At 44.4% G+C, this 27,242-nt stretch overlaps 1 protein-coding gene across 3 annotated transcripts in view; it reads left to right on the plus strand.

Annotated features, from left to right (window-relative positions):
• Positions 1-27,242, plus strand: part of tprn (taperin) — a 119,725-nt gene that overhangs the window by 86,562 nt on the left and 5,921 nt on the right. The window contains exons 2-4 of one of the 3 annotated variants that reach the window (XM_072488118.1): positions 16,227-16,428; positions 20,628-20,755; positions 21,925-25,852. In XM_072488118.1, the coding sequence (XP_072344219.1) occupies positions 16,227-16,428; positions 20,628-20,755; positions 21,925-21,987 (393 nt within the window). In that variant the 3' untranslated portion in view covers positions 21,988-25,852. Of the gene's footprint in view, positions 1-16,226; positions 16,429-20,627; positions 20,756-21,924; positions 25,853-27,242 lie in introns of those variants that run through there. The other 2 variants (XM_072488119.1, XM_072488117.1) reach the window with 2 other exon arrangements.

A 27,242-nucleotide genomic window follows, 5' to 3' on the forward strand; every position in this document is an offset into this window, starting at 1 on the left:
AGTTGGATGATCAGCCATGATCGTGATGAATGGTGGAGCAGGCTTGAAGGGCCAAAAGGCCTCCTGCTCCTATCTTCTATGTATGTAAGCTTTTTACAATGGTTTAATTGCACCTCCAGCTCCTAAAACATTTGTTATCTTTCAAACCATGATTATTTTAAGAACATGACTTCCTTAGTCAAACACACTAATCCAGGATTTTAACCTTTCCAAATACTTATAGTCCAAAATATATCTGAAATTCCCACATTCATTCCAGGATGCTGAGTGTCTTGGAGGGGAAACTCCAGGTGGTGGTTGTCCTTTTGGATGGTAGAGGTTGTGGATGCGGAAGGTGCTGTCGACGGAGCCTTGCTGAGTTGTTGCAGTGCATTATGTAAATGGTACACACTGCTACCACTGTGCGTCAGTGCTGGTGATGAATGTCTAAAATGGTAGATAGGATGTTAGTCAAGTGGGCTGCTTTGTTCTTGATTGTGTTGAGCTTCTTGAGTGTTTTTGGAGCAGCACTCATCCAGGCAAGTGGAGAATATTCCATCACCTCAAATTCCTCAAACCATGTCCACCATCTACGTGGCACAAGTCAGGAGCTAGTCTTGTAGTCACTTTTTTATAACACCATAAGACATAGGAGCGGAAGTAAGGCCATTCGGCCCATCGAGTCCACTCCACCATTCAATCATTGCTGATTTCAACTCCATTTACCCGCTCTCGCTCCATAGCCTTTGATAAGGTGCCTCACGGGAGACTGCTGAGTAAAATAAGGGCCCATAGTATTCGAGGCAAGTTACTAACATGGATTGACATTTGGCTGTCAGGCAGAAGGCAGAGAGTTGGGATAAAAGGTTCTTTTTCGGAATGGCAACCGGTGACGACTGGTGTCCCGCAGGGTTCAGTGTTGGGGCCACAGCTGTTCTCTTTATATATTAACAATCTAGATGACGGGACTGGGGGCATTCTGGCTAAGTTTGCCGATGATACAAAAGATAGATGGAGGAGGTGGGGAGGCTGCAGAAAGATTTAGACAGTTTAGGAGAGTGGTCCAAGAAATGGCTGAAATTCAACGTGGGCAAGTGCGCGGTCTTGCACTTTGGAAAAAAGAATAGAGGCATGGACTATTTTCGAAACGGTGACAAAATTCATAATGCTGAAGTGCAAAGGGACTTGGGAGAGTCCTAGTCCAGGATTCTCTAAAGGTAAACTTGCAGGTTGAGTCCGTAATTAAGAAAGCAAATGCAATGTTGTCATTCATCTCAAGAGGCTTGGAATATAAAAGGAGGGCTGTACTTCTGAAGCTTTATAAAGCATTAGTTAGACCCCATTTAGAATACTGTGAGCAATTTTGGGCCCCACACCTCAGGAAGGACATACTGGCACTGGAGCGGGTCCAGCAGAGATTCACACGGATGATCCCAGGAATGGTAGGCCTAACATACGATGAACGTCTGAGGATCTTGGGATTATATTCATTGGAGTTTAGGAGGTTGAGGGGAGATCTAATAGAAACTTACAAGATAATGAATGGCTTAGATAGGGTGGACGTAGGGAAGTTGTTTCCATTAGCAGGGGAGACTAGGACCTGGGGGCACAGCCTTAGAATAAAAGGGAGTCACTTTAGAACAGAGATGAGGAGAAATTTCTTCAGCCAGAGAGTGGTGGGTCTGTGGAATTCATTGCCACAGAGGGCGGTGGAGGCCGGGACGTTGAGTGTCTTTAAGACAGAAGTTGATAAATTCTTGATTTCTCAAGGAATTAAGGGCTTTGGAGAGAGAGCGGGTAAATGGAGTTGAAATCAGCCATGATTGAATGGTGGAGTGGACTCGATGGGCCGAATGGCCTTACTTCCGCTCCTATGTCTTATGGTCTTATAGCCCTTAATTCCTCGAGAAATCAAGAATTTATCAACTTCTGTCTTAAAGACACTCAACGTCCCGGCCTCCACCGCCCTCTGTGTCAATGAATTCCACAGACCCACCACTCTGGCTGAAGAAATTTCTCCTCATCTCTGTTCTAAAGTGACTCCCTTTTATTCTAAGGCTGTGCCCCCGGGTCCTAGTCTCCCCTGCTAATGGAAACAACTTCCCTACGTCCACCCTATCTAAGCCATTCATTATCTTGTAAGTTTCTATTAGATCTCCCCTCAACCTCCTAAACTCCAATGAATATAATCCCAGGATCCTCAGACGTTCATCATATGTTAAGCCTACCATTCCTGGGATCATCCGTGTGAATCTCCGCTGGACCCGCTCCAGTGCCAGTATGTCCTTCCTGAGGTGTGGGGCCCAAAATTGCTCACAGTATTCTAAATGGGGCCTAACTAATGCTTTATAAAGCTTCAGAAGTACATCCCTGCTTTTATATTCCAAGCCTCTTGAGATAAATGACAACATTGCATTTGCTTTCTTAATTACGGACTCAACCTGCAAGTTTACCTTTAGAGAATCCTGGACTAGGACTCCCAAGTCCCTTTGCACTTCAGCATTATGAATTTTGTCACCGTTTAGAAAATAGTCCATGCCTCTATTCTTTTTTCCAAAGTGCAAGACCGCGCACTTGCACACGTAGAATTTCACCAGCCATTTCTTGGACCACTCTCCTAAACTGTCTAAATCTTTCTGCAGCCTCCCCACCTCCTCAATACTACCTGCCCCTCCATCTATCTTTGTATCATCGGCAAACTTAGCCAGAATGCCCCCAGTCCCGTCATCTAGATCGTTAGTATATAAAGAGAACAGCTGTGGGCCCAACACTGAATCCTGCGGGACACCACTCATCACTGGTTGCCATTCCGAAAAAGAACCTTTTATCTCATCTCTCTGCCTTCTGCCTGACAGCCAATCGTCAATCCATGTTAGTATCTTGCCTCGAATACCATGGGCTCTTATTTTATTCAGCAGTCTCCCGTGAGGCACCTTATCAAAGGCCTTTTGGAAGTCAAGATAGATAACATCCATTGGCTCTCCTTGGTCTAACCTATTTGTTATCTCTTCAAAGAACTCTAACAGGTTTGTCAGGCACGACCTCCCCTTACTAAATCCATGCTGACTTGTCCTAATCCGACCCTGCACTTCCAAGAATTTAGAAATCTCATCCTTAACGATGGATTCTAGAATCTTGCCAACAACCGAGGTTAGGCTAATTGGCCTATAATTTTCCATCTTTTTTTCTTGTTCCCTTCTTGAACAGGGGGGTTTCAACAGCGATTTTCCAATCCTCTGGGACTTTCCCTGACTCCAGTGACTTTTGAAAGATCATAACTAACGCCTCCACTATTTCTTCAGCTATCTCCTTTAGAACTCTAGGATGTAGTCCATCTGGGTCCGGAGATTTATCAATTTTTAGACCTCTTAGTTTCTCTAGCACTTTCTCCTTTGTGATGGCTACCATATTCAACTCTGCCCCCTGACTCTCCTGAATTGTTGGGATATTACTCATGTCTTCTACTGTGAAAACTGACGCAAAGTACTTATTTAGTTCCTCAGCTTATGGTGAGTCCAGTTCACTTTCTGATCCATGGTAACCCTCATGGCATTGATCGTGGGGGATTTAGTGATGTTAATGCCATTGAATGTCAGAGGACAATGGCTAGATTCGTAATTGTTGCAGATAGTCATTACCTGGCACTTGTGTGATGCAAATGTTGCTTGCAGTTTATCAAACCAAGCTTGGTCGTGCTGCATATGAAATTCTTCAGTATCTGGGGAGTCACAAAATGGTGCTGAACATATTGTACAATCATCAGTGACTATCCCTGCTTACCTTCTGATACAGGGAAGGTCATTGAAGCACCCGAAGATAGTTCATAGAATCATATAATCTACAGTGCAGAAGAGGAGTCCATTCGGCCCATTGAATCTGCACCAGCACTTGGAAAAAGCACACTACTTAAGCCCATACCTGCATCATATCCCAGTAACCCCATCTAACCTTGCGGACACCAAGGAGCAATTTAGTATGGCCAATCCACATAACCACCGCATCTGAGGCCGGAATTGAACCGGGACCCTGGAGCTGTGAGGCAATAGTGCTAACCACCGTGCCGCCCGCAGCCAGTTCGGCCTAGGATACCACCCTGAGGAACCCCTGCAGTGATATCCTGGCACTGAGATGATTGGCCTCCAACAAGCACAGCCATTTTCTTTTGTGTGAGGTTATGACTCAAACCAGTTTAGAAGTTTCCTACCGTGGGCAGCACGGTAGCATCGTGGCCATGCTAAATTTCCTTAGTGTCCAAAATTGCCCTTAGTGTTGGGTGGGGTTAATGGGTTATGGGGATAGGATGGAAGTGTGGGCTTGGGTAGGGTGCTCTTTCTAAGAGCCAGTGCAGATTCGATGGGCCGAATGACCTCCTTCTGCACTGTAAATTCTATGATTCCCATTGACTTCTGTTTTGCTAGGGCTCCTTGGTGCCACACTTCATAAATGCTGCCTTCATGTGAAGTGCACTCACTCTAACCTCACCTAGTGAGTTTAATGCTCATCAAAGTACTTTCAAGTGATCATGTTTTGTTTCTGCACTTTACATTTTAGACACGTGCTAGCCTCCCCAAGCATCTTCATGTTCGGTATAAGTGGCTCAGTTGACTGTTTTTACTTTGTTTCAACAGCACCCTTAGCTGCCACATCGGAAGAGAACCAAGCCCCTGCATCAATGTGGCAGTTCCTTGACAAATCATCCTATGGTCTCGGAAATAAGCTGCCAACTTGGCACTATTTTAGGCTATTGGGTGGACACTGGCCAAATGTATTTCTTGCAGATAGAGGAGACTTTCTCCCCCTCGGTCTTGGCTAAATTTGTACCTAGATCACAGAGAGAGAAGGCCAGTGTTTAAGCTGATTTACTATTCATCCCTATTCCAATTGTGTTCTTTGAAAGTATTGATGAAAGTGGCTCAATGATGTTGGGGACTGATGACTCCAGAAAAACGACCACAGTGATAAGCATTATAATCGACCGAGTGTTTAAAAATCACAGTAACAGACTCCAGGATCTAATGTGTCCAACCTCTTGTATCAACGAGTGTTGGTTTTGGATTTCAAGCGATCAATGAAATAAATCAGTGTTCATTTTCTTTTTACAGCACCTAAGTAACAGGTGTATAAAATTGAGGGATGTAAGTAGGGTAGACAGGAAGAAACTTTTCCCCTTATTTGAGGGGTCAATAACCAGGGGGCAAGATAAGAGGCAGGAGGTTTCGAGGGGATTTGAGGAAAAGCTTTTTCACCCAGAGGGTGGTGGGAGTCTGGAACTCACTGCCTGCAAGGGTGTAGAGGCGGGAACCCTCACCACGTTTAAGGAATATTTAGATGAACACATGAAATGTAGCATCCAAGGCTACGGACCCAGTGTTGGAAAATGGGATTGGAATAGATAGGTGCTTAATGGCCGGCACCGACACGATGGGCTTACATTAACACTGCAGTGAAGTTACTGTGAAAAGCCCCTAGTCACCACATTCCGATGCCTGTTTGGGAACATAGAGGGGGAATTCAGAATGTCCAAATTACCTAATAGCATGGCTTTCGGGACTTGTGGGAGGAAACTGGAGCACCCGGAGGAAAAACACGCAGACATGGGGAGAACGTGCAGACTCCGCACAGACAGTGACCCAAGCCAGGAATCGAATCTGGGACCCTGGAATAATGCTGGCCACCTCTGGCCTTTCTTATCAAGGTTTCTGGTTTTGACTGACCGATACTGTGGTTCTGCTGCTGCAAAGTGACACTGGCACCATTTTGAGGTTTAAAATCCCCAAAGTATTGTGTAAGGCTGTTTCTCTTTATTAACAATATCCTGAGCTGTAAGTAACAAGATGCATGTAATTTGACTGATACTGGGAATTTTACTGAAGTTTTTGTTTATTGACTCTGGCGGGGAAACTCACCTCACAGCCAAATGATACTGACTAGCTGTTCTGTGAATGATATTTGTTAGTTACCATAGACCAGATGCATTTTGTGTGTAAATATCTAATCATTGGCATACTTATTCCATTGAATGAATTGTGTGTGTACAGCCAGCAATCTAAGTTTCCCTCATACTGTGATCGTACCTTGGATCTTACTTTGGAAACATAAAACTCCACCACTAAATTAAACATTTGTCTATCAATGTTGTTTTGATTCCACTTAAAATTAGGCTGGACCTGTACACAGAATCATCCAAGCCATGCTTAGTTGTGTTGAATGTGCCCAGTTAAGAATGTTTCGATCAGCACATTGAATGGAGTCTGTGTGCTTCCAAACATTGAGACACAGAAGCACTGTTTAGAAGAGAGTGATTAGTGCTCTGTTTGTTTCAATTGATTTGCTGAATGAACAGTTATATGGACTGATATTACAGACAATTTATGTGCTGCTTCCTTTTCTCTTGGCTTGTATCAATGAATGCTTGGTTAGGATTTTAACCATATCCCTGTTCATAACTCATATTTTGTTCAATATAAATGTTCATGCATTTTATTGTTCATCTCTAGTTGCTGTGAGACTGTTGCCTCAAAGCGATTGTTTCTACAATTTGGTGGCTTATTGGCTCCTTTCACAAGACATTCTAAGTAAACTGAAGTGTGGGATTAATAAAGGGATCAGGGGTTATGAGGAGAAGGCAGGAGAATGGGGATGAGAAACATATTAGCCATTTGGGGCGGCACGGTGGCAGTGGTTAGCACTGCTGCTTCACAGCGGCAGGGACCCGGGTTCAGTTCCAGCCTTGGCTCACTGTCTGTATGGAGTTTGTACATTCGCCTGTAGGTTTCCTTCAGGTGCTACGATTTCCTCCCACAGTCCAAAGATGTACATGTTCGGTGGATTGACCATGCTAAATTGCCCCTTAGTGTCCAAAAAGTTAGGTAGGGTTCCTGGGATGGGGTGGGAGCGTGGACCAAGATAGGGTGCTCTCTCGGAGGGTTGGTGCAGACTCAATGGGCCAAATACCCGCCTCCTGCACTGCAGGGATTCTATGATTGAATGATTGAACAGACTAGATGGACTGAATGGCCTTATTCTGCCCCTCTGCCTTATGGTCTTATGGGACTGGAACTAGGTGTGGGGCAGAGCAAAGAGTGCCTTTCCTGAAGGACAGTGAACTATCTGTTTGTTTTTTACAACCGTCAGGCTGCCCCAGCATTTTCCGACGCCAACCCACAAATAATCAGTTAATGTTTGTTTCCTGGCTTGCTCCACGTGTCATCGTGTTGCTGATTTGTAGCATTTGAGATGCCAGAATAAGTCTTGATTATTGAGGGATTTTTGATCGCAGCTGTCCCTGAGAAAAATGATTGGTGCACTAAATTGGAGACTCCTGCAAGGTGTCTTGTACATTGTCTGGTCCGGTAGACATCCCATAGACGAGGTGGATAAGCTGATGAAATTCGAATTTGAACATCCAGGTTCTTGATACTATTGAGTCAAATCTGCAGCGCATTCACTCCTGAGCATGGTAGCATTGTGGATAGCACAAATGCTTCACAGCTCCAGGGTCCCAGGTTCGATTCCGGCTTGGGTCACTGTCTGTGCGGAGTCTGCACATCCTCCCCGTGTGTGCGTGGGTTTCCTCCGGGTGCTCCGGTTTCCTCCCACAGTCCAAAGATGTGCGGGTTAGGTGGATTGGCCATGCTAAATTGCCCATAGTGTCCAAAATTGCCCTTAGTGTTGGGTGGGGTTACTGGGTTATGGGGATAGGGTGGACGTGTGGACCTTGGGTAGGGTGCTCTTTCCAAGAGCCGGTGCAGACTCGATGGGCCGAATGGCCTCCTTCTGCACTGTAAATTCTATGATTCTATGATATCCACCAATTATGTGGGCGCAATGTTCCATTTGTTTAAATGTGCTCATCACCCCCTTGGTTTTCCTTGCAACTGAATGTGAAATGTTTAAAATTGAAAATGTTTTATCCTGTAATGTTTGAACAGGATCCTGTGTTATTATCAGCTTCCCTGAACCATGTGATTGGATTAGTGAGTTTGTTTATAGTTTGATTCTGCTGATTTGCTGCAGTATTATTAAGTGCTACTGAAAAGCCGGAGTGAGAAATCATGACAACAATCACTAAAACATTAACTTCCCTTCCTCACTCTCGTAAACTTCAACTTCTCCCAAAATCTGATACCTACATCCCATCGTACCGCCAGTCCCCAGCTCCACATCATCATTGAGGAACAGGGAGGTAATGTCTCCAATTTAAAATTCTAATCTTCTGTTCCATTAACCTTGACCCTGACCACCTGTGTACCCTTCTCCAGTGCTTCGATACCTTCCCCTCTCTGCAAACCTTCTCTCCCTCTTATGCATTCCCCTAGTTTAGTCCTGCTATTGGCAGTCATACTGTCAGCGGTCAAGGTTCATCCTCTAGAATCCCCTCATTGAAACCCACTGGTTGAACCAGGTTTTTGGTTAACCACCAATGTCTTTTTTTCATTCTTCCATTGGATGTGGACGTCGCTGGCTAGACCAGTATTTATTGCCCATCCCCAGTTGCCTTTGAGAAGTTGGTGGTGAGCTACCTTCTTGAACTGCCGCAGTCCGACGACAGTGAAGGAACGGCGATATATTTCAAGTCAGGAAGGTGTGTGGCTTGGAAGGTGGTGGTCATCCCAGGTATTGTCTTGTCCTGAATGTTAGTGGTCTTGGGTTTGGAAGGTACTGTCTAAGGAGCCTTGCTGAGTTGCTGCACTGCATCTTGTAGATGGTGCAAACTGCTACCACAGTTCATCGGTATAGAGGTGTTGAATATTTGTGGAAGGGGTAGAAATTAAGCGGGCTGCTTTGTCCTGGAAGGTGTCAAGCTTCTGGAGTGTTGGAGCTGTATTCATCCAGATAAGTGGCGAGTATTCCACCACGTTCCTGACGTGTGCCTTGTAGATAGATGGTTGGTTTGAAATCTGCTTTTCTTACGCCTCTATGAAGCGTTTTGGGATATTTTTCTATGTTAAGGCAAGGCGGAAGAACAATGGAAATCAAGAATCAATGGTAGGCTGAGAAAGCCAAGGAGCTGCAACTCCTTGCTGACAAGCACGACACCCAGGGATTCTTCAGTGCCACCAAGGCAATATTTGAACCTAACATCCTCGGCCTCAAACTGGTGTTGAGTAAGGAGACAGAGAAAACATTGGCCTTCAATGGAGACAACACTTCAAAGAACATCTAAACTGTGATACAACCATAGATGAGGACGTGTTTGAGGAAATCCCCCAACTCCCATCAAAGATTATCTTCTAATAATAATATTTTATAGCCACAAGTAGACTTGCATTACATTACACTGAAATAAAGTTACTGTGAAAATCCCCGAGTTGCCACATTCCAGCGCCTGTTTGGGTACACAGGGAGAATTCAGAATGTCCAATTCATCTAACAAGCACGTCTTCCAGGATTTGTGGGAGGAAACTGAGAACCCGGAAGAAACCCACACAGACAGTGACCCAAGCCTGGAATAGAACCTGGGACCCTGGCGCTGTGAAGCAACAGTGCTAACCACTGCTACTGTGCCGTCCATCTTGAACTCCCACCAAGCATGGACCAAATTGAAGCCGCCATTAAACATGTGAAGATGGAAAAGCTGCAGGAGTGGACGGAATTCCAGCGGAGATTTTCAAGCTTAGAGGAGAAGAGATCACTCGTCATCTCCATCAGCTGGTCCTGAAAGTCCAGGACTGAAGAAATTCCTGCCGACTTCAGGAATGCCCAAATCGGCACCATCTTCAAGAAAGGAGATAAAGCAGAGAACTACCGAGGAATCTCCCTCCTTTCCATCGCCGCGAAGTTCATCGCCCGAATCCTCGCTCGACACCTTCTCCCAGTCTCTGCAGAAATCTTTCCAGAAAGCCAGTGTGGCTTCTGACCAAACCGTGGAACAGCGCACGTGATTTTCTCCGTTCGGCAACTTAATTAATTAATTGTTTCATTTTTCTCAGCACCAGTGCGTATTGTTCTTTTTAAATTAAAATTTTTTTAAGGGGTAATTTAGCATTGCCAATCCATCTACCCTCCACATCTTTAGGTTGTGGGGTTGAGACCCACACAGACACGGATAATGTGCAATCTCCAACGGACAGTGACCCGGGGCCGGGATTGAACCCAGGTCCTCGGCGCAGTGAGACAGCAGTGATGACCATTGCGCCACCCACTGCTCAACAACGTGGGTACCAGGAGCAACATCAACCACTCTACACGGCCTTCATTGGTCTGGCCAAGGCTTTTGTCTCAGTCAATCGGGAACTACTATGGAAGACCAAGTAAAAGGCCAGCTGTCTAGAAAAACATCCTCTAACTCCTTGAGGGCAAGATGCCGGCAATGGCCCTCACCATTGGAAATAGGACAGAAATCCTTCAGGATGTAACATCGCTCCTCACCCTTTCTTCATTGCCACCATCCTTCAGCTTGTCAAGAGCAAGTTCCCAGTGGAGTGGATATAGTCTACAAAATGGCCGGAAAACTTTTCAACCTCCACCAGCCCAAGAAGAAACCTACACTGACATCACTGGTGGAACTTCAGAATGCAGATGACATTACCATCTCCACTCTCTGAAGTGAATCTCCAAGTCATGCTAGACACCTTCGCGGAAGCATACTGAAGAAACGGTCTCAGCCTTACTTAAAGAAATTCAAGTCCTTTAGCAACCCGCCCCAGGGCAAGATCTGCTCCCTCCCTCCATCAAGATCAACAGAGAAACCCTACCAAACATGGAACATTTTCCCCTACCTGGGGAGCCACCTCTCCTCGAAGGCTGACATCAGTGTGGGTATTCGACATGGTACCCAATCTGCAAGCACCTTCTTCAGACACCAAGGACGAGAGTCTTTTAATGACTGCGACATCTGTGCCAACACCAAGATCCTCACGTAGTCATTGTCCCAACTCTTCTATATGGCTGAGAAACTTGGACAATTCATCTCAAGGCCTGGAGAGGTACCATCACCACTGTCTGAGATGGATTCTCCGCATCTGCTGGGAGAACAGACATACTAATATCAGTGTCCTTGAAGGAGCCGTGAGCACCAGCATGAACCAACTCCACTGGGCCGGCCATGTGCTTAGGATGTCCCGCTGCCAATACAAATCGTCACCCATTTTCAGTAAGTTCCTGAATAAGAGGACAACAAAACGCTTCAAAGGTACCCTGCAGGCCGACCTCAGGAAATGCAATTTAGATCTAAATGCCTGGGAGACCCTTGCTCAGTAGAGACCTACTTGAAGTCACCTCCTGATTCAACGGCCATATTTCTTTGAGGACACCCGATGGCAAGAGGAGGTCCAGTAAAGGAGTCTGGGAAAGGAATACCAACGATCTAGAGTCCAAGGACTGATCCCACTTCCCAGAAGTACCTGCCATGTGTGCGGTTGAACATGCGGCTCTCAGATCAGGCTCATCAGCACACAAGGACCCATAGAGCCCATGACCAGTAACAGAGTTTGTTAGATGGGCAATCATCTTTGGCAATCACTCGATAACAAGTAAGGAGCAATGAAGTTGGGCAGCACGGTAGCATAGTGGTTAGCACAATGGCTTCACAGCGCCAGGGTCCCAGGTTCGATTCCCGGCTTGGGTCACGGTCTATGCGGAGTCTGCACGTTTTCCTTCGTGTCTGCGTGGGTTTCCTCCGGGTGCTCCGGTTTCCTCCCACAGTCCAAAGATGTGCAGTGGGAGGTGGATTGGCCATGCTAAATTGCCCTAATTGTCCAAAAAAAAAGGTAATGTGGGGTTATGGGGATAGGGTGGAAGTGTGGGGAATAGGGTGGAGGTGTGGGCTTAGGTCGGGTGCTCTTTCCAACGGCCGGTGCATACTTGCTGGGCCGAATGGCCCCCTTCTGCACTGTAAATTCTGTGCGAAAGTGGGCTACGTTGTCTTGGAGGGTCAGCACCTGGAATGTTGTTGGAGCTGCACTCATCCAGGCAAATTTTGTTTACTTATTTATTGTCACATGTACCTAGGTGCTGTGAATTTGTTCTGCTTACAGTACAGATTGAAAAAAAACCATAGGACAGACATAAATACGCAATGTAAATACATTTAGCACAGTGGGCTAAACAACTGGCTTGTAATGCAGAACAATGCCAGCAGCGCGGGTTCAATTCCCGTACCGGCCTCCCCGAACAGGTGCCGGAATTTGGCGAATAGGGGCTTTTCACAGTAACTTCATTGAAGCCTACTTGTAACAATAATTATTACAATAATTTAATTATTATTAAACACAGGCATCAGGTGAAGGAGGAGTGTAGTACTACTCAGTAGAGAAGATGTGAGACGAGATCAGATTGGTCCATAAGAGGGTTGTTTAGGAGTCTCGTAACAGCGGGGAAGAAGCTGTTTTTGAATCTGTTAGTATGTGTTATCAGACTTTTGTGTATCCTGCCCGAAGGAAGAGGTTGGAAGAGAGAATAACCTGGGTGGGAGAGATCTTTGATTATGCTGCTTGCTTTTCCAAGGCAGAGGGAGGTGTAGACAGAGTCAATGGTTTGGAGGCGAGTTTGCGTGATGGACGGGGCGGTGTTCGCGACTCTAGTTTCTTACGGTCTTGGATGGAGCAGTGGCCATACTAGGCTGTGATGCATAAGATGCTTTCTATGTGAAGAGCATTCTATCACACTCCTGCCTTGCAGATGGTTGGTTTGGGATCTGCTTTTCTTGTTATGCCTCGATGAAGCGTCTTGGGATATTATTCTATGTTTAAGGATTATATAAATGCATATTGTTGCATCATACAAAAATGTGCTTTTCTGTTGAAGAAAATGTTCTATTTGTAACAAGAGTGTGAAGAGTCCCATTTGAGCAATTTCTGCCAATTTTTAAAAGCCAACATTTCTGCCCCCCCCACCCCCCAATCAAGATTTTTCCACTGTCTTTGAGCTTCCTTTGTATTGAATAACATAAGAAATAGAAGCAGGAGTTGGCCATACGGCCTTGAATGTCAGGACCAGTTGGTAAAAGCTGATTTTCTTATTCAGCTCCATCTTTCTGCACTGTCTCCCCCTCCCCATTAGCCCCCCCTTAAGAAAAAGATTCAAGTCCCCAAATTGCAAGTGAGCTTCCTTGAGTTGGTGATTGAGCCGGTGTGTGCACACCGTGCCATGGACAGATTGGCTCTAGGCTGAAAGTGCCACGTCTTTGGGCTCTTCCTAACCCCACACTGTGATGCGCCACATTCATACTGTCAAATATGATGGGAACTTACTTGCCCCTGTTCTGCATCTTATTCATGGTATTGGATCCTTCCCATTGGAACCATCTTACGTTGCAGCCTTAGAATTAAACAAATCGCTGTATTTAAGCCTGTCATGATGGAAAGATATTAGGAACTTGGGTCCAGAAATGCTTTCAGCAGAGTCAGAGGGATATACCCATAGCCTGAGTTACTTTGTCCCATTCAGACTTGACCTCATCAGTAGCAATACACAGGATGCTCCACCCAAGATCCATTGTCATTTGGGACAACCTTGTTTGACCAGCCATCAGCCCATCACAGAGTCTGATGACCTATTTGCCCGTCAGTGGAAGGTTAGTTGCATATGAATGGCATGGCTCTGTTCTTTTGTATAAACGGGGGTAGGCAATCAGCCAAGATAACGATAAGGGATTCAAGTCTGGCCACCTCGAGGGGAAACTTTGTTTGTGAGAGAGGCAGCAAATTTTGTTCAAACAGTTGCAGGAAAGGCTGTGGAATCGACCAGGGAGGTCACAAAAGTTGCCACGAGGCAGACTTGGAAAAAATATTCTGAACAAATGCCCCTAACAGAAGAATGTGTTTCATAAATGTAAGTATTGTCTTTGTTTGTGTAAGTGGAACAAGAGCTGCATTTTCATGCTCAGTGTGGTTTAATAGGTACTTGTGTGTTTAAGGTTAAGAAACTGCATGTAACCTGTTACTGTTACCCAAAGTAGAAGTTTAAATATTGTTTTTTTTTTTCTTCTAATAAAGTTTGTTTATAAAATAAACAAGCCCTATTCCTTTTATCGCTCCTGGAACAAACTATTCTTTCTGCACAGTCTTAAAACTTTAAAAAGTTATGGCATTTGGTCCACCCTCTTAGCCACATAACAAAAGTCACAATTGGTTGTTGATCCTTGTTGGAATAATTTCTCAGCAAACATCATTCGTTGCATAGAAAGGCATTATTTTGTGTTGGAATCTTGCTCAAAGAATAAATGACTAATGATTATTCTACACCGCTTGAGGCAGGACTGTTAAACAGGTCACTCTGTGTAGAAACCCAACTTTTTTGTGTGATTTATTGCGAATCTGCACAGAAAAGTACAGTAAATCGCAATGTGTAAGGTGTTTCTTTGTTCTCAAAATGTGAATGATGGTGGGAAGCCTTTCAATCAGGGCCCATTCCTCGTCGAACTGACGGCCAAGTGCCTTGCCAGGTCATTGTAAAGGAATGTCAGTCTGGGCGGCACAGTAGTGCAGTGGTTAGCACTGTTGGTTTACAGCACCAGGGACCGGGTTCGATTCACCCCTTGTGTCATTGTGCGGAATCTGCACATTCTCCCCGTGTCTGCGCGGGTTTCCTCCGGGTGCACCGATTTCCTCCCACAAGTTCCGAAAGACGTGCTTGTTAGGTGAATTGGACATTCTGAATTCTCCCTCTGTGTACCCGAACAGGTGCCGGAATGTGGGGTCTAGGGGCTTTTCACAGTAACTTCATTGCAGTGTTAATGTAAGCCTACTTGTGACAATAATAAAATATTAAAGAAGATAATCTTTAATGGGGAGTTGGGGGATTTCCTCAAACACATCCTCATCTATGGTTGTTTAAAATTAAAAAAAAAAAAAAATTTTGTGTCAGATGTGAGTCACCAATTGGACAGAATGTGTGGAATTGGAAACTTGTTTGTGAACCAGTTGGGTTTTCAATATCTTCATTTTTTTCCTGGTCCAGTTCACACTGTACCAAATTCAATAAATCCAGTTTTCCAGCTTTGAATTTACAACCTCTTTCTAATCTTATACTGCAGTGGCTCCCTACCTTCTTACATCATGGCACACCTTTATACGACAAAAGAAATTTGAGGCAGACTTCCTATTTTCTCCAACTGAATTGCCCCCTCACAAAAGCCTTTTATCTCCTCTCTAAGGCCTCCTTAAAATCATGTCAAGCCACCATTTAAAATAGTTTTCATTAGTTTCAGGAGTTTACAATGATAGCTTATCGCCATTTGCATGTTAAATACAATATTAGGGCCTGTTTCTCCTGTTCTTCATTGGTTCCTGTTTCTTTGTCTTCTTTTACTGGTAACTTTGTTGTTTTAACTTCTCTTTGGGTTTTTTCCAATTAAGGGGCAATTGAAATGAAATGAAAATCGCTTATAGCATGACCAATCCACAAAACCTGCACATCTTTGGGTTGTGGGGGTGAACCCATGCAGACACAGGGAGAATGTGCAAACTCCACATGAGTGACCCGGGCCGGGAGCGAACCAGGGTCTCCGGTGCCTGAGGCAGTAGTGCTAACCACTGCACCACCATGCCACTCTCTTGTTTGTTTCCAGCCTCTTCCTGTCTCCCTTGCTTCTCCCAGGCTTTTGCGCCCTTTTATTTGTTTTTACGCAGGCGTACTGAGCCTTTGTCTTCAGCTCCGTGCTCAGCATCCCCATTCCCAATCTCCTGTGCCGGGAAGGAGCCACACGTGCGCAGTTCTAATTTTTTTAGTTGGTCCTGCGCATGGACCAAACCAATGTTAAAAATTCCGAACCGTGCATGTGTGGCCAATTCCCAGCTAGCACACGCAGGGTTCGCATTACCAATTTAAAACAATCCGAACTGCGCATGTTTGCCTATTCCCAGCCGGTGCGTACGGGAGAGGCTCGAGGTTCATCAGGATATGGAGATGCTGACCAGGGAGCTGAAAACGAAGATTAGATTTAGCTTATTTACATTAATGTGTAATCATTTTGAACCTTATTTTGCGGCACACCAGTGTGCGGTTGGGAATCTCCGCTGTACTGTAACCACAAGGCCACCATCTCCTGTTACATGATTATTTTGTATATTTTAAAAAAATATTACTGACTGGACCCAAGTGAAAAATAGACCGGGTGAGAGCAGTCTGATGTCTCTGGTGCCATTGTGTTTTGTGTCGATGGATGGGGAAGAAGTGGGAGCTGCAGTGTGGGATAATTTGTGCAGTGGAGACTAAATGAGGTCTGTCTGAGTCTCTGAGGTTTCGAGAAGGGCAATGTGTGAATTCCATCCCTAGTTTGCTGATCCATCTCTTTCTATTGTCAGATGAAGATTTCTTTCAACGATTCCAGTCTGCACACGACATTTGAGTACCCGTCTGAGAATTCGCTCATTCAAGAGGGGGAATCTGAGGAGAGTGACGACGATGAGGAAGAGCAGTCCTCAACATTCTTCTTTCCACGTCCCAGCTACACCAGCTCGCCCACATCACCAAGCAGCCCCTTACGGACCAATACCCTCGTCTCAGGTATGTTGTTGTGATACCTGTAGAGACAAATAACGTTTTAAGATATTTGAATTTGCAGAGACTAACTCATGCTGTCAGATTTCAAACCATTTACTGTAACAAACAAAGAGCAACACTGACTATACATTACTTATTAGGCAACTGGTACTCTAAACTACAGACAAGATATACCTCTTTTAACTTTTTACCATTCTGAAAACCCCAAGACAAAGTTGGATTTAACTGTTCACTCGCCACAGAACTGCCATTTTTACAGGAGCCACTCCAACATTAATTGGAGCTTTCTCGCATCTGTTTTGCTGAGGCCATGACGTTGAGTGACCATCAAAAGTTGCTTCTCTCCCAAACCAATGACCATCAGTAATGCCTACTCGCCCGACTGCCCCTCGGGCCCTTGCTCACTCGCCTGACCACTCTCCCGGGCACTTGCTCACCCGTCCCCTCGTGCCTGCCCTATCAGGCCCTCACTAGCTCGCATGCCCTCTCGCTTGCTTTCCTGCCACCTCGGGCCCTCTGATCTTTCGCCCACCTGCCCCTTTGGGCCCTTGCCTGGTCGTCAGCCCGTCTCCCGTCTCATAAAATATCATTGTAGAAACCGCTGATAGTCAAATTTTTATCTGTCACAGGGTCACCATGTCTATGGTGTATGTCCAGCATTTTCTGTTCCCTTTCTTGACAACTGAATGGCGAGTTCAGAAGAGCTTCAACCCTTTGCACTCATCATCCGGTTTTCAGATGTCCACCTCCCATTAGTTCTCTCAATGGAGTTGTTGTAAACTAGGGGTCTCTGGGAGCGAACCCAGGAGGGTGGCAGCTACATGAATAAAATATGTATTGGTGCAATCAGAATGCTTTCAATTGAGATGAAAGAAAGCGCAGTGTTTAATAGATTAGAGGAGCACTGATGTTCAGATTCTGCCCTGGGCTTGCTTGTTGCTGGCATTAAATGTCGGGTAGGGACATTTGTCAGATTTCACAGCACCAGCCTTCCTCACCTAATTGCATTTCATTTCTTAGTTTTAAAGCGGTGGACGGGAAAACAGCTTAGTTGATTTGATTTGACTTGAGTAGCTGATTCCATCCTCTGTTGAGCCCTCCCTTGTAGAGAAGTTACTCTAGTGTTGGAAAGAAAATATAACGTGGCCATCTTCCATCTTTTCAAAACCAGCACTTCCTGACTGGGAAGGGAGGATAGCTCCTTGGATAAAGAATAGCTTCCAGTTAATGCTGCCAGCACATTCACAGTGAGACACAAGAGCCTAAAACTGAGAAAAGAAATTTGGACATGCTATGTGAAGGTATAGTGATAGGCTCTATCAATTAGTTACAGGCTGGAGCATTCAACTCTAATATAGCACAGTGATGGTGAGAAGAGAGGCTCTCTCTAATAGGCTACATCAAACTGGTTCATGCAGCACACTGCTGTTCTGGATTTGGTACTGTAAGGGTTAGAAGCCTGGGTTAGAGTGCGTATGACTGCTGCAGTAATGTTTTTAAAGAATCCTGGTTTGAGGTTTTGATTGGATTGAGGGGGTTCCCTGTGGAGTTAATTAGATTTCACCGTGGTAAGATTTACTGGGAGCAGCAAAGGTGTCAGGCATTTTTCAGAAAAGCTTTTGGATTGAGAGTGAGCAGTCTTCAAGCATCTGTTCTCATCGCAGTTCAGTTGAAAGATGTGTCTTTGGACAGACCAGCAGTGTGATTGGAAGGTGAGCTGAAACAGCTGAGATGCAGCTTCTGAAGAAATACAGCCAGAGTTTCTGCATGGTTCTGACAGGATTCGGGTCTTTTTCTTTAAAACAGTTTCAAAGAATCTCTCTCCAAGTAGAATGTCCAGACATCTCTGTACAGCAGGTATTCCAGAGTGCTAACTGTACTTGACAGTGGATTGAGAGCTGAGATTTTTTTGTTGTTCTTTGAGTGGGAATAAAGGTAGTTAAAAGTTATTGTATTCACTGTATTGATTTAATTGTAAGTTATTTTCTGGTGTGACGTTAAAGATATTTTAATACTGTGTTAGTAATAAAGTTTGTTTTAATATGCCATATCCCTATTTCTTTGTGAAATCTCCTGGAGCGAGATATCCTTTCCTCACAGTCTTACAAAATTAAAATAAAACATTAGGGTTTCTGTCCAGTATCCTACCCACTGTTGGGGTCTGTCCTGGGATCGTGATACACTATTAAACTGATTTAGAGCAGACTGATGCTTAAAACTTCACGAGGCGGGGAGAAGTGACTGGGTTTGTGGGTAAAAGAGGGAGGATTCGGTCTTGAAGCCACAGCATAACCCCGTTCACTTCCAGTTACCATAGTCTTGCTGCTTGTACTGTTTAGAACTTTTAAGAAATATTAATTAGCATCATAAAGATCTGGGTAGAAGTACAAATTTTATTTAATTGTAATTGTGTGGTTTGCTCTCTACATTTCATGCCACGAGAAATGTTCCCTCTTCAGGCTCCTGTTGAAGTTCCGGCTGAACTGGAGCAACAGCACTACCTAGTGGCTACTGCGGTGTATAGCAATCAGAAAAAAGACACTCAAAAATAGGAATGAGCTGTTCTGATATGTAGCGGTTTTATTATTGCTTTCCTATTCTTTATCTGGATTACAAAAAAAAAAAAATAACGATTGAGTGTCAAGTTTGTTGGCCAGTTTGTTTATTGCCAAAGTAAATCCGGATCGCTGACTGAGAGACTGAAATGCAGGAGGGAGAGTCAATGAATAGCTGAGAGTTTATGGAGTTTGGGTGTAGTGATTAGCACAGGGCAAGCAGTTGGATATAGCTGGTGGGCACATATGATAATGTTTAACTAGGAATGAAACACGGGTGAGAACTGGACAGTCGTTGATTGGGGCTGGCTGTATTAAACTGGGTCCGAGTTAGTGATTGGAGCAGGTAGTGTTACTTTGGGTATTGGTCAGTGGTTAGAACCAATGATCTGTCTCCATCACCAAGACTGCCTCCTTCCATCTCTGTAACATCATCTGACTCTGCCCCGTCCCTGCCTGGTGTGCTGCTGAAAGCCATGGCTTCTAGACTTGACCATTCCAGTGCTCTCCTGGCCAGCCTCCCATCTTCCACCCTGCAGAAAGTGCCCTGGTTCCAATCTCTCCACCATGGGAGGCTCTGCCTTCAGTTGCCTTGGCCCTAAGCTCTGGAATTCGCTCAGCCCAAATTTCTCAAGTTCCGTCTCCAATTTCTTTCAAGATGCTCCTTAAAACCTTCTTGGCCAAGCTTCTGGTCATGGTGGATTGGCCATGCTAAATTGCCCTTAGTGTCCAAAATTGGCCTTGGGGTTGGTTGAGTGGGGTTACTGGGTTATGGGGATAGGGTGGTGTGGGCCTCGGTAGGGTGCTCTTTCCAAGAGCCGGTGCAGACTCGATGGGCCGAATGGCCTCCTTCAACACTGTAAATTCTATGATCTGTCCTGATCCCTTTTTTTGACTTGGTATCAAAATATTTTCAGTGACGCCTTTGTTAAGCACCTTGTTAAAGGCACTAAAATGCAGGCTACAGGATGGACACTCTGGAGAACGGATTGTGACGTAATCACGATCTTTTCACGTCCTCCAGATGAACGTATTGTTTGATTATTTTGATATTGTTGAGCACTGTTGCTAAGGAGGTACAATCCATTGGGTATTTTGGAACTTCAAGAGTTCAGTACTGTCAACACTTGCCTCCGTATTGGTTGGAAAGCCTATAAAAATCAAATTTTCTACCAGGAGGGAAAACGGTTGCCATTAATTTTCATCATGGTCGGCAGCAGTCTTTGGTGTAGTGAGAGAAGAAGGCATGGGTTATATAAAGAAAGCACCTGGAGGTGCTTCTGGTGTGCGTGCTGCTGTCAGACAGATCAGAGCCTGGCACTGAACAATTAATCCACAGACCACATCAATTTCCCAACTTCAATGTCATTTCAGCCCTGTGAGATTCAAAGGTTTTGAGCTGCTTTGCTGTAAAACGTCATAGGATGCACGGCAGTACACACCTAGCCAAAGTACACTCTGGGTTGACTCCAGGGGACAATGTGCAATAAAGTTAGCTGGGCTCACGTTCTAGTACCCAGGTGAACATTTATGATTTGTTATGATTCCAGGTGATCCATTCAGGATTTGATATAATTCCAGACTTCTAAAAGCTAATGATTTTTGTCCCTCCCCCTCCTGTCATTCTCCCTCCCACTTTTCATGCAGCCTTTACAAACTACACTCCTAAACATGCAATGTCATTCAACACATGGCAGGAACAGAAGCTCGATGAATCAGTTTCTGAGAAGGACAGCTCTCTGTTGGATACTGAATCCACAACTGAAGATGACATGGTGAGCTTGTGCAGTAATCAAGTTTGACAGCTGGGCTGTGTGTACACTCTAGGTTATCAGGGTGTGCTTACCATGTGCTCATTGTATGAGCAATCCACCTGAGATACCTGGCAAGAGTACAACATGCAAATATGTATTCTGTAGTACACTACTCTGGTTTGCGACTGGGCTATTGAATGCAGGACCGTCTGATCACAAAGCTGTGCTCTAGTCTGCAATGGGCCAAATGACATAGCAGGACTTTGTCACTGTTCATTCGTGGGGCAATACCAGGAGCTAAATTAAAAAACAGAGCCTTGATGGTGATAATCTCAGGTTTGCTACCTGAGCCACGTGTTAATTGATGCACGGAAAAACGATCAGGGCAGTAAATACTTGGCTGAAAATTAGGGATCCATTTCATGGGACACGGGCACCAGAGTGATCAATGCCTGGGCACCCAACACCACCTGGGATAGCGAATTCCATAGTTTCCCAGCTTTGAGTGAGACATTTCTCATACCAGTTCTAAATGGCCAAGCCCTTATCCTGAAACATGACCTGTAGTACTGGATTCTCTTGTGAGGGTAAGAAGCCTCTTCCAGGAAAAGGCATTTGACATTTTGCACAAGAGGTTTCAGAACTGAAAGCACCAGAAGTTAGAGGTAAGCCTATGAATGGATTGAATATTGGGATATAGGTGACAATGAACAGGAATAAAGGAAATAGTCTCGATTATCAGGATGTGACGAGTGGTGTTCTTCTGGGATCTGTACTGGGGTCTCAGTTTTTCACCATAATGTCCATGAATTTCATGAAGGAATAGAGACCAGTGAGAAATGACACTAAATCAAGAGGCAAAGTTGTACAGAAGGGAGCAGGACCATACAGGGGGATATTGTCAGGTATGCAGGCTAAATGAAGTTTAATGTGGGCAAGACAAGGTTATTCAAGAAAAGCTAAGTTCTATTTTCTAAATGGTGAAAAACTAAAAACTGTGGAGGAGGAAAGGGATTTGGGTGATCGACATCCACAGATCAGAAAGGTGAGTTCAAAGTAAATCAAAAGCAGGCTGGATCCCAGATATAACCATCAAAGTTTCCTTTACCAACCCCTCTTCTGAATCCTATATTGTACTGTCATGTTTTACGTGTACCCAGCCACTCATTTCTGTTCAATTCTCCCCTCAGCTCACACCAGCGGATAGCAGCTCGCACTCTGATTACAGCAGCGAGCCAGCACTGTACTTCTGATCTGCAGGAGACGGGATATGGGAATGGTAACTGAGCACTCCAAAGAAGTTTGGGATTGACTTATCAGGAAATCCTGGAATGGCAAAAGCTGGCTGCGTGCCATCAGAAATGTGGCCAGCGGTTCTTTGAAAAGCCCAAGCTCCTCGCTGCAGAGGTTTGGGCCATATCTCAGGACTGAGGTATCTCTTGAGGGCAAAGTAAACTTTCATTCCTCCATGTCCCATTGGATTTCTCCTTTGCACCTGAGGAGACCAGTCTCCAGACTCGTGACGACCACACCGTATTTGTGGCAGGTTTTGAGGTTCAGAGACCAGTTGCCTGCACAGAGTTTGCTATGTTTGCACTTGCTCTCAAAGGGCTGTGACCTATATTCCTAAATCATTCCTGAACACTGCCATGGATGCTGAAGTCTGTACACAGATGGTAATGACCATTCAATTCCTGACAGACGACCGAACTTATTCTGTGCTTTGGCCTTGGCCACCTTTGTCCTTATGTCCTGTATGAGGGCCAGACCCTGGGCCGTGGATTTCAGGATTGACTGTGTTCGAGTTGCATTCCCATTTACAATGTTGTACACTGGGTCCTGGATATATGTACTGTACTGTGATTGTGCGTCATTTCCACTGTGCCACGGTTTTTAACTGGTGGTGGTCCTGGTCACGGGGTCCCCAGGACTTATAACCATTTTCATTTTCTGCATTAATGTTCTCTTTCTTTAATATTGTAGCTTGTCCTGGCACTCTGACTTGAGGGCCTCCCGGTGAGGTTGAGCTGGGTGTCGGGCAGTTTGAGTGAACTGTGAGAATGATGAACCCCTTCCAGAGCTCAAAGACGAGAGTGTCTCTGTGAAATGTATTTTGTGCCATGTATTCACTGGGCAGCTAGGACTGAGGGAGGGAGTTCCTAAATCGGGAAAGATGTGAGTGAGGGAGTTGAATTTTTGTGCATGCAGCGTTACACTGGAGTGAAAGCTTGATGGTGACTTAGGCTGAGCCTATCAGATATTAAACTTTCACCTGTTTTAAATTGTCATGAATTTGTATGATCACATTCGTATGCAACATTGATGTAAACTCACACAGATGGATGTTAATAACATAGGGAGTGTTGGAATTGAAGCAAAAACATTTTCTAAAGTTTTGCCAGAATGTTAACAGCCATGCACATTCACCACTAGATTAGAGTCCAGGCGTTATTCCTGATCATCTACCTGGACCTCTGTTATTAGCGCAGGCACTAAATTTAATTTCCAGATCCTACCTGGAAGGTCCTGAGTTAATCAGAATGAATGGGGCCTTAAATCTGCAACCGTTGTGTATTCGGACAATGTAATAAACTGCACCCACAGAACATTTCACTTTAGTCTCCAGAGTAGAGTATAGCAATCTGAGCATTGTCTTGGAGGCTGCTCTTCAGCGTTTGAGCTCAAGTGCGGCAGATGTGAGATTTATTGGAGAGAGCGAGAAATATTCACTCTAATCCTCCCCATAGCACCACATGCGTAGGCTGAATTGTGTACAGGATGGCATTTTTGTATTTACATTTTACATTAGCTCTGAATGAAAATGGCAGAGAGAGAGAAAGAGAGAAAAGGTAGGTTTAAAGATGTAGAATTAGAGTTGTCGGGATGCATTGATTGCTGTGTCACTATTTCCAGATTATTTATAGGTGGAAATGATCTTTAACCTGCGGTGATAATTGAATCTCTCTCTCTCTCACGCACACACACACACACACACACACACACACACACACACATATATAACTGTGACTGGTTGATCCACAGAAACAGTGAACAGCTGTGAACTCTCATTCCGCAGACAATGTGTTTTCTGTTCAGAAAGGAGGTAAAATTTTCTAGTCACTGAGACACTTGTTATTGTTTTAAAATAAACCAAGTTCAAATCAGAAAATTGTTAATCAGAAACTCGTGAGAGTGAAATAGATCATTTACTGTGTCGGGAGACATGTCTGGATCACTAAATCAATTCCATATACACTCCAGTAAAACATGATCATAAACACAATTTGCCTTTGTTGTGTCTGGCTGCAGTTTGATAGGTTCATTACCTCAGGAATGTCTCCCTTTAATCCCTTTATTCAGATTGGAATAGGAACCTGCAGACCAGACACAGCAGGGTTAGTACAACACTCCTTTTAGGCCTGAGTTCTGGCCAACCTGAGGTCATTAAACACTCGTGTCTATTGGCAGTAAATTGAAATGATTTCCACGTGGTCTTAGCTCAGTTTCCTGTGAATGAATGTCTATACAAAAACACTTGATTCCCTGACACATACATTTCCAAGAGATGAGCAAAGGTGCAGGATGAGAGCAATGAAATTATCCTATTCCTGTGGGGAGGATGGGGGAAAGGCACTATTGAGATTGCAGTTGAGTCAGTGTAGTAATTGCACAGAATCCATCAAGATTACTTAAAATTTCTTTATCCTACTGACCCACATAAAAGCTGCGCTTTGTTTTGCAAAAAAAATTAAGTTGGGGGTTATAACCTATATGTGTTAATTACTTTTCTTCCTCAGTTATTGCCGAATTTCAGAATGCATCTTTATCTGCCTGTTTTTGTGGCAATTCCTTTGGGTGATCCCAGCCAGATATGTTGACCAGGCAGCTGGATAATCCTTCGCCCCAACCCCTCCACCACCCAAGTATTGCTGTTTCCCAGTAGGTGTTTGTAATGGTGCGATAGATATAATGATGAATGAACTGGAAAGGTACAGCAGATCTGTCATCGTCAGGAAAGAAAAACAGGTTAATCTTTTGGGTCGAATGCCTTGGTCAGACATTAGTTCACCCAAACTGTTAATGTGTTGTTTCTTCTTTGTTTTAGAAGCTGCTGTATATTGCCATCATTTCAGTTTTCTAGTTATCAATAGTGCATTGTCCCTGAACTTCGGACTCACCTCCAACCTGCAGGGATATGTGACCACTCCAGGAGCACCTAGTCGACTGAAATATCTGCTCAAAGTACCCCACCCACACTCCACGAGTTGGTTACCAACTCAGTCTCTGAAACCACTCTCCGAAGCAGTAGCAACTTGCTGGCTGAAGTGGGCACCAACGATCACGTGCAGTGGGTTCACAGTTCAGTGTGCTATTCATGGATGGCCTTGAGTAAACACCACTTTATGCAGTATCTGAACAACCGCTAGAATCTCTGTAGGGAATTAACTGTTTGCACTTAACACTTCATACTGCACACTCCAAGTATCTTTAGTGATAGAGTAACCGTATTCACGGAGAGAATCTCGCAGTCCTGGCTGCAATGCAGACCTTTTTTATTCATGACAGAAACACTTGTGAATTGAGTCTTCCATGACTGACACAAACCACTCAGACGTCAGTTATTAACAGTAAGGAGAGGGGAGATGAATTTTGAGTGAGTACATACCGGCCTTGTTTTGAAAATTCCTGGCAGTGAAAGGCATTGCATTATAGTTAGAGAGGATTCCAGGTGAGGAGAATATTATTTAATAAAATTGCATATGCACTCTAGAATTTTGCACTTAGCGATTTAACTGAATGGAAAAATCCGAAACTTGCCAGCGTTCAGTCACATGGCCAAATGTATTGCTCCTTTGTAACATTCATCTTTGTTGCAAATACTAGAAATGCACATTATTGTTTAAAAGAAAACAGAACTTCAGATAACAATGGATATACAGAAGTGCTTCAGCCAGAGAGTCTTGTTCTGTACAGTGATATCCAATACAGATTTTGATATAATTTTCTTACTTTTGGTGGAGATGTAATGACTGTATAATTCATGATGGTTTAACATTCTCATAACATGATCACCTATTGATTAATAAAAAATAAATAAAAAGATACACTGGCAATAAATTGTGAAAAGTCATCTTTTAAATCAGTTTAGTTTTAAGAATTAAAGCTAGAAACGGAGGGAACCGTTCAGCCCTTGTCTGTTCCACCATTCAGTCAGATCAAAGCTGTTTTCTATCTTCACTCCAACTACCTACTGGAACTGTTACCCATTAACCTCAAAACCGAGATGGATAGGATTTTTTCAGTTGATTCCTGACCTCAACAGCTTTTTGGGAGTGAAGGTTGCAGATTTCCAGTACTTTTTGTGAAGAGGTCTCACTGACGGTTGACTCTGCACAATAAAGCTTGAATTCTAAAGGTTCTGCCTGTTTGTACTGAGCTCCCCAGCACGGGAAGTAGAGTTTTCTCCCTTTCTCCTGTCAAATCCTTTAACTATCTCAAATCTGGATATATTTAACTAAATAGGTGCACAGATTTATTTGTAAATGTCACCAGAGGTTGTTTTCCCCTTTGAGATCTGACTGGAGTGATTTAAGCTGAGGGTCACCAAACCTCAGGTGAGGGGAGAGGTTGAGAAGGCAGGGCCTTGTCAATAACCTCAGCCGGTACGGGAATTGAACATGCGCTGTTTTTTTTTTTATTAAAAAAATATTTTATTACAAACATGTATCGAAGCAGGTTACAGCAAATAAACACCCCGAGAAACATACTTCCCAATAATCAACCAATTATTCTCTGGACAGATTTTACCCCTTTTTCACCCAGCACCCCACTGCGGCGAACAGCTTCTCAAACACGGTCACAAACATCCCCCACATTTTTTAAACACCCCTGATGAGCCCCTTAACTCATACTTTATCTTCTCCAATCGCAGGAAGACGTGCAGGTCACACAACCAAGCTGCTCGCCCCGGTGCCGACCGCCACTCCAGCAAAATTCGCCGCCATATAATCAGAGGCAAAGGCCACAAATTTGGCCTTCCTCCTATCTGTGTGCTCCGGCTTCTCTGAAACCCCAAATATCAGCACCAAAGGGTCTGGGTCCTCCACCTCCTCCACTACCCTGGCTAAGTAAGAAGTCTTACAACACCAGGTTAAAGTCCAACAGGTTTGTTTCGATATCACTAGCTTTCGGAGCGCTGCCCCTTCCTCCGGTGAATCCTGAGGACTCCTGAGGAAGGAGCAGCGCTCCGAAAGCTAGTGATATCGAAACAAACCTGTTGGACTTTAACCTGATGTTGTAGTCCAACTCCGGCATCTCCATGCCCTGGCTAAGACAGCGAACAATCGCGCCGAGAATCTTCCCAATTTTTCACAACCCCAAAACATGCCATGTGATTCGCTGGCCCTCGCCCACACCTCACACTCATCTGCTACCCCCTGAAAGACCCACTTATTCTCGCCCAAGTCAAATGCGTCCTGTGCACCACCTTAAACTATTAGGCTCATTC

The sequence above is a fragment of the Scyliorhinus torazame genome, chromosome 22 (assembly GCF_047496885.1).
Source record: "Scyliorhinus torazame isolate Kashiwa2021f chromosome 22, sScyTor2.1, whole genome shotgun sequence".
In the NCBI taxonomy this organism is placed as follows: Eukaryota; Metazoa; Chordata; class Chondrichthyes; order Carcharhiniformes; family Scyliorhinidae; genus Scyliorhinus; species Scyliorhinus torazame.